Genomic DNA, 7,500 nt, shown 5'->3' with positions numbered 1-7,500 from the left:
GTGAGCACACACGCTAAAACACGAAATCCCATGGTGTTAAACTGCTTGAATATCTCCGCAATAGAACTGTGGCAACCCATTGAAAGAGCGAAAATACACTTTCCTCGGTTACACAGGTAATCTGAGGTAGCCTATCTCGTGATCCACTTCCATCTCCATCTCTTTCTGCTGATCATTCTAGTGGTTCGGGGCGCATTTCCCCTTCCTTTTCGGGTTGTCGTTAGTCTTAACTTTTTTTTTTACTCAGTAACGCATGGTATTTGTGATGTAGCTGGCACAATACTTCACTCAAAACGTAATCAAGTAAAAATAAAAAGTACTAATTTGAAAAACTACTTAAAAAAATACAAAATAAAAAAAAACTACTCAATACAGTAAAATGAGTAAATGTATTTCGTTACTTTCCACCTCTGTCCCCCAGTCCCCTATACACAGAGAGAGAGAGAGAGAGAGAGAGAGAGATAAAGAGAGAGAAAGAGAGTGGTGGTCCATCTTTTCTTTCTTGAACGTCTGTTACACATTTCACACATTTCATGTTATGCTTTTTCAGACAGATGTTAAAAAAACACACACACTCTGACAAATCGTCTCTCAATAGCACTCTCCAGACAGACACATACATGCACACACACACACCACACACACACACACACACACACACACACACACACATGCACACTGAACTGAGGGCTAGAACTGCAGCAGATCGGATGGCAGGTGGCAGTTTGCCAAAGTGCCATATCACAGTCTCCGCTTTACAATCAGACATCACACACACACACACACACACACACACACACACACACTCAAACAGACTCAAGTCACTCAAACACTCATGCTGAATTATACAGTGCCTATAAAAGTATTTTACCTTTTTACTGCTTTTATGAAATCTTGGTAAATTTAATTTGTCCTTTTTTAAAAAAAAAAAAACTCTTTAATATCACATTAATGCCCCCGCTTAAAGTGACTAATTCAATAGTGGTCCAGCCAATTGGTGCCAGCCAACAGTCTCACAATTAGTGAAATGGAGATCGCCTGAGTGCAGTGAATGTGTATAGTATAGTAGTATAAAGACACCTGTGTCTGGAAGGTCCAGTCATTGGTTAAACAGTATCCCTGGCAGAGGCTGTCCCTAAATAACTGTGTTTAAGTTAAAGGGGAGTTCCACCCATTTTTCACAGAGATCTCTGTTTCTTAAGGTCACGAGTACTGTCAGTGTGTGTTTGTGTGTGTTTTGTGTGTGTGTGTGTGTGTGTGTGTGTGTGTGTGCATAGCTCATCTTTGTTTCTGGTTTATGTATGTGTGTGTGTGTGTGTGTGTAACTCTCTCTCTCTCTCTCTATGTCAGTATGGAATTAAGAAGAAGGAGGAGAAGGAGGCTGAGGCGGCGGCGGAGGCAGAGGCAGCTTCCGAGGGCTCTCTGACCCGGCCCAAGAAGGCCGTGCCAGCTGGCTGTGGCGACGAGGAGGAGGAGGACGCCGGCCTCATGGAGACCGTCATGAAGTTCCTCCCCGGGCCCCTCAACAACGTCTTAGACATGTTCAACAAGAAATAAACACATACACACTCACACACACACTCAACGTCTTACACTTAATCCAAAAGAAATCAACACACAACACTCAGCATTGTCTTAGACATATTATTAAAGAAACAAACACACACACATTGTAGACACGTGCAAAAAGAAATGAAACACACACACACACACACATATAGCACACACATGACATAACCCTCTCCTTCTTTCTGTCAGCGCTCTACTGCTCTCTGCTAAACAACCCCAGGCCTGTTGTCAGCTGACTGCACTCACACCTGCCGTCCAAGCCTGTGTGTGTGAGGTTATGTGTTTATGAGTATGTGTGTGTGTGTGTGTGTGTCTGTTGTAAGGGGCAGGTGTGGAGTTTTGCTCTTTGCGGACTCCAGGCTCCGGTTGGCTTTGGCAAATCCATTTCCTGTGTAAATAGCCTCTGAAATATAGATCATATCTATGAGTAACATTATATATATATATATGATGACTATAAGCCATACTTTTAACTTGTGGAAAGAGAGAAAAAAAAAACAATCCCAGAATCCTATCATGTGTTCAACTGTGTTCCTTAGTCTTGATGTTCAGTGAACCCAATGTCTCTTCATAGGCTGATCAGCTGCCAGTGGGATCTACGTTTGATTAGTGTTCCCTCGTTAACAAGCACACACACACTCACACACATGCACCCATCATGTTCTGCGTTCTAATGAGTCGAATCTGGTTCTAAAAGCATGCCCATCCTCTCTGTGACTGCCGTAGACTGTTTGTACCGTTATCATGCTGTCTGGTGTTTGTAGTTAAATATACGTCATATTTAAGGCAATAATATTTGGGCTTTATGTTCTCGATGTCCTATAAGTGGCGCTGTTTTGTTCTGTGCTCTCTGTCTCTATGCTGTTCTTTGTTACTCAGATTATTGAATTTCCATGACAAGCTCATTGTTCTGATAATTCTAATGCCATGACAAACTCATTGTTCTGATGATTCTATCTCCATGGCGAGCTCATTGTTCTGATGACACTATTGCCAATATGAGTGTGGGCATATCTGATTGGCCCAGATGGCTCTCATGAATATTAATTAGTCTGGAGTTATAGGGCTAGCTCTGTGTTTGTGATTCTCATACACCCTGCTGTAGATAGACTGATTTGATGTTTCTATTATGATTATTATTATAATATATTGATATTATTCTGATTTTATTGGCACAACTAGGTTGTGTGTCCACAAGATGTGAGCAGACAGTGACAATGGTGCAATACTAGCTCTAAATGAAGTTGTTCTGTGTTTGTATTTGACTATAGGAGTCAGCAATAGCAGACAATCTTCATTTCTGTGTATTCAGCTAATGTGAATGTCAGTGTGTGTGTGTGTGTGTTTGAATGTGTGTGTGTGTGTGTGTGTGTGTGTGTGTGTGAGAGAGAGAGAGAGCCTGGGTGTCTTCCAGATGGACTGGGTGGAGTTACAGAGAGATGATGGGTGTGGTCTTGAGAGGAGGGGAAGAAAGCGAAGATGAGCAGAGGAGAGTAGGAGAGGAGAGGAAAAGATGGGAGAAGAGGAGTAAGGAGAGAATGTAGCCTTGTAGCCTTTTAGTGTGATGGCTGTGTGCGTGTGAGTAGAGTGCTGCTAAATCAGTCTGTGTGCATTTGTGCTCTCTCACACCTTCTCAACATGCAGTACAATCCTTCCCCAGAAGCGCAGATCCTCACACACGGATCCTGCTGCCCCCAGACCAGCCCGAATGAGGGAGGAGAGGCTTAGAAGCGATGTATCTTAGCTACCACCTGCCATTCTACTGTTCAGACATTCCAGTGGTCCATAGACATTCCGCCTGGCCTAGCAGAGCCCCCTCTGGCACGAGCATAACCTCTCCGGGCCTAGCGTAGCCTCGTAGCGAGCTAACACAGCCTCTCTAGAGCTAGCATATGCTTTCTGGGGCTAGCGTAGCCTCGTAATGAGCTAACACAGCTTCTCTGGAGCTAGCGAAGCCCTGTGTGAGGTAACACTGTCTCTTTAGGGCTAGTGTAGGCTCTCTGGAACTAGTGTGGCCTAGTAGCAAGCTAACGCAGCCTTATAGCATGCTAGCATTGGCCAAGTCATGTACAGCATCAATGCTGCCATGATTACATTGCCATAACATGGCATGTCTTGTGAGTGTAACGTGGGCTAACACTGTAGGCTCAGGCAGAGGCCAGCATAACGTAATCAGTTACCGCCATCAGCTACCTAACCTGCCATTTAGATTTACCTATGAAACCAGCCAAGTTATTACGCTCCTTGGAGGACTAAAGGGGGACCAATCAGCAGGCTCCTTGATTAAATGACCTTGTGAGCTTTGACCACTGCTATCAGGATCTGACTGCATGTTAAGGTCAAGGCCAACACAAGGTCATTGCGTGATCAAGGTCAAGCTTAGCTCAACCAAGGTTACCAGACATTGCTCATTGGGGGAGGTAGATTTGCTTTCTTTTAGCTTTCTGTTGTTGTTTTTTTTTCCCTTGCAAGGTGTGTGTCTGTGTTATTTAATTAGATTTCACCACACACACACACTATTACCAAGTCCTATCCATTAATCCCACAGTCAAATGTGTTGCCATGGTGATGCTGTGCATATGAATAACATCCCAGAGAGCACATTCGTAGAGCACATTTGTGTGTGTGTGTGTGTGTGTGTGTGTATGATATGACATGATGTGATGTTCTGAAACTGCCTCCAGCCTGTTCTGTAATCAGCTGATCAAGTGCTGTCCAGCACACACAACTCTTCCCAACAATCATGTTATTACACCCTCAACATGTTACAACATGCTTATAACAGCTATATTGTCACTATGTTTTTTTTCCTTTGCCATACCAACTCCTGAGGCTTTTTGTTTTCTAAAACCAAAGACTGTTCTATCATCAAACACACTGCCTGGCTTCATGAGCTCATCCTGTGTGATATCTCTTTGATTTCTCGGGTGTTGTTCTTCCTGTTTGGGCGGTGCTGCATCGTTCGGTGGGTTTGACTGTTTGAGATTCTACTGCTTCTACTGCGGCTCACACACACACACCACCCATCTGTCAGGAAGTAGAAGCAACCACCAGGTTTCTGATTGGTTGGTCAGATTGGAGCAGGAGCAATCATAACTCTCTGCAGGCACACAGGTCATACAGGTGATGTGCTTCCCAGAGCTGTGCTCTCTCTCATGCACATGACACACACACGCGCACACACTCATACACACAAACACACACACACTTACACAAATACATAAACTCAAACCACACACAGAGACACACACACACACACACACACACACACACACACACTGAGCACAAGAGAAGCAGGCTGCTGGATAGTCCCTCTTTATAAAGTTCTTTATTTACACATTCTCTCCTCCTCTCGTGTTCTGCTGTATACTGATGTGAGTGGGGTCTCCTGGGTGGGTTCCTTGCTGGTTCTCTCATGTTCTATGCTCTTGATGTTCTTGTCTCTGGGGTTCTCACCCGGCTCTTTCTCCTTCCTGTTGTTGAGTTGGTGCATTTCTTTGGTACTGTAAACCTCTCTCTCTCTCTCTCACTCACTCTCTCGCTCTCTCTCTCTCTCTCCCTCTTTCTCCCCCTCTCCCTGGCTCCCTCTCTCTGTGGTGTGTTGCATGCCTGTGGTGTGTGTTGTAGCGCAGCATCTGTGTGTGTGTGTGTCCGTGTTTTAAGAGCCCCCCCTGCAGGGGTCTTGCATGCCTGTCAGACGGACGCTAGACTGTATCCGCTCCTGTCCGATGGAATCACCACCCACTACCAATAAAGTGATTTCATACGACTGCCTGGGCCTTTTTCTGTGAGTGTTGTGATTGTGTGTGTGTGTGTGTGTGTGTGTGTGTGCGTGACTCATATGAACGTGTTGATTAGTGGTTGTGTTCTTTTTAGTTTTTTTGCACAATTGGGTTTTTTCTGATGTGAGTGTGATCTATATTGATATTTGTGAACCCCAGACAAACCCAACAACCACTCCTAAGTCCTCTTCTCCTCACACATCAGTATGTGTGTGTGTGCGTGTGTGTTTGGTGAGGACACACACACTCACTGTTTAATGTTTATGACACCAGGTGCAAATACGTTATTATACTTTATTTGTCCTGTAGGAAATTTCTCTCCTGCATTGTATCCATCCGGGGGTAGTGTACATAAATTGAATCTGCCAGACACACTCACACACACCAAATACTTTTCTTACTCTCCTGCCCCCCCTCCCCCATCTTACTGTCTCTTGAAGCGCACCCCACCCCCTACTTTCTTAAAGACAATCTGCTCCCCCATCTCTTGAAGCCCCTCTATGCCCCCCCACTCCACCCCCCTCTGTGCCATCAGGTGAAGAAGCTCTGAGAGCAGAACAGAGGCAAAAGAGTGGCCCAGCGGTGATGCTGCTCTCACTGATCAAAGACATGCTAATGCACACACTTCACTGTGTGTGTGTGTGTGTGTGTGCAGCTGTGTGACAGAGAGAGATTGGGGTCTGATAGAGGATCAGGAACACACACATCAAAGGCCACTGATAAATGAAAACACACACACACACACACACATGCACACACAAATGCTTGTCTGTGAAGATTAGAAGACTAAATGATTCCTGGATGGTGTTAAATGGCACAGGAAAGCCCTCTGATGCAGAACAGAACTTAATCAATTATGCAGGATGTACACACACATACACACAAACACACAGGCATAGCTCCCAGACACACACACTTCACTTCACTTTTGAGTCTCAGCTGGATTTCCTGAGAGTGTGTGTGTGTGTGTGTGCATGCGTATGTGAGTGTGTGTGTGTGCATATGTAAATGCAAATGATGACTGCATGATGAAATCTGCCCCTATCCACAGAGTGAGGTGTGTGTGTGTGTGTGTGTGCACCGAATATAATAGCCATATGATGAAACCTGACCCCCATCTCAAGGTTTCAAACTCACACGTCAAATATCTGCCCAAAACCAAAGGCAGGCTCATGTATAAAGCTACACACACACTCAAAGTCATTGGTAGGTACACCAGCCTCTAACCTACAAACTCTGCTTATCCTGGTGTGCAGTGTGTATTAATGTAGCAATGAATGTTAATGACGGTGTGTGTGAGTATGCTTGAGGGTGTGTGTGTGTGTGAGAGAGAATTTGAGTGTGTGAAAGTGTATGTGTGTGTGTGCTTGAGTGCTTCACATCAGTCTGACAAGCAGACAGCAGGAGGCGGGGCTTGGGGGCAGCCAAGGTTTCCGTGGGGACCAGGTGATTGACAGCTCAGTCGCCTGGAGATGAACTGGCGACATGCAGCTGAAATAGAGCTGTAATAGAGACGGTAATGAGCACTTCCTGGCTAGACCCAGGTGTGTGTGTGTGTGGATGTGTGTGTGTGTGTGTGTGTGTGTGTGTGTGTGTGTGTGTGTGTGTGTGTGACCTATAAGTGCAGAATTATGGGGCATGTAATTTCCGTGGTGACCCCTGGAGGACATCTCCATTTCAGAGAGCCATGACCAGAGATAAGAGACCTTGCCACCTCAATTAGGCTGAGTGTCTGTGTGTGTGTGCGTGCGTTTGTGAGTATGTGTGTGTGTGTGTGCGCGCGCACATGTCTGTTTCTCAGTGTGTGTCTCCACTCTGTGTGGGCTGTCAGCTTTTGCTTCAAATAAAATCTATGAATGCTTTTGTCAGATGTTGCAGAGATTCCGCTTATCTCTGACTCTCTCTCTCTCTCACGCACACACACACACACACACACACATTTACACAGGTTTCAGAGACTTTCAGTGACATATAAATATATATGTATTAATATAGCTATCTAAGAACATTGATACATTAAAAAAAACAAATGAGGAGTGTCTGCCATCAGAAAATCTCAGTTAGTTGACTACATACCTGCACTGACACATGAGAGTGTCCCGAGAGAGAGAGAGAGAGAGAGAAACTGTGCATTTGTGTGTGTGTGTTG

General features: G+C 44.9%; 1 protein-coding gene across 3 annotated transcripts in view; it reads left to right on the top strand.

Annotated features, from left to right (window-relative positions):
- The window catches only part of LOC125307424 (complexin-1-like), a 35,123-nt gene extending 29,785 nt beyond the window's left edge, over positions 1-5,338 (top strand). For all 3 annotated transcript variants that reach the window (XM_048263392.1, XM_048263393.1, XM_048263394.1), the window contains exon 4: positions 1,351-5,338. In XM_048263392.1, coding sequence (XP_048119349.1) covers positions 1,351-1,557 — 207 coding nt within the window. In that variant the 3' untranslated portion in view covers positions 1,558-5,338. The remainder of the gene's footprint in view (positions 1-1,350) is intronic.
- The last annotated feature ends 2,162 nt before the right edge of the window (positions 5,339-7,500 follow it).

This window comes from Alosa alosa, chromosome 14 (genome assembly GCF_017589495.1).
Source record: "Alosa alosa isolate M-15738 ecotype Scorff River chromosome 14, AALO_Geno_1.1, whole genome shotgun sequence".
In the NCBI taxonomy this organism is placed as follows: domain Eukaryota; kingdom Metazoa; phylum Chordata; class Actinopteri; order Clupeiformes; family Clupeidae; genus Alosa; species Alosa alosa.
Note: the sequence above shows the minus strand (reverse complement) of the source record. Positions and strands in the feature narration are given on the sequence as shown.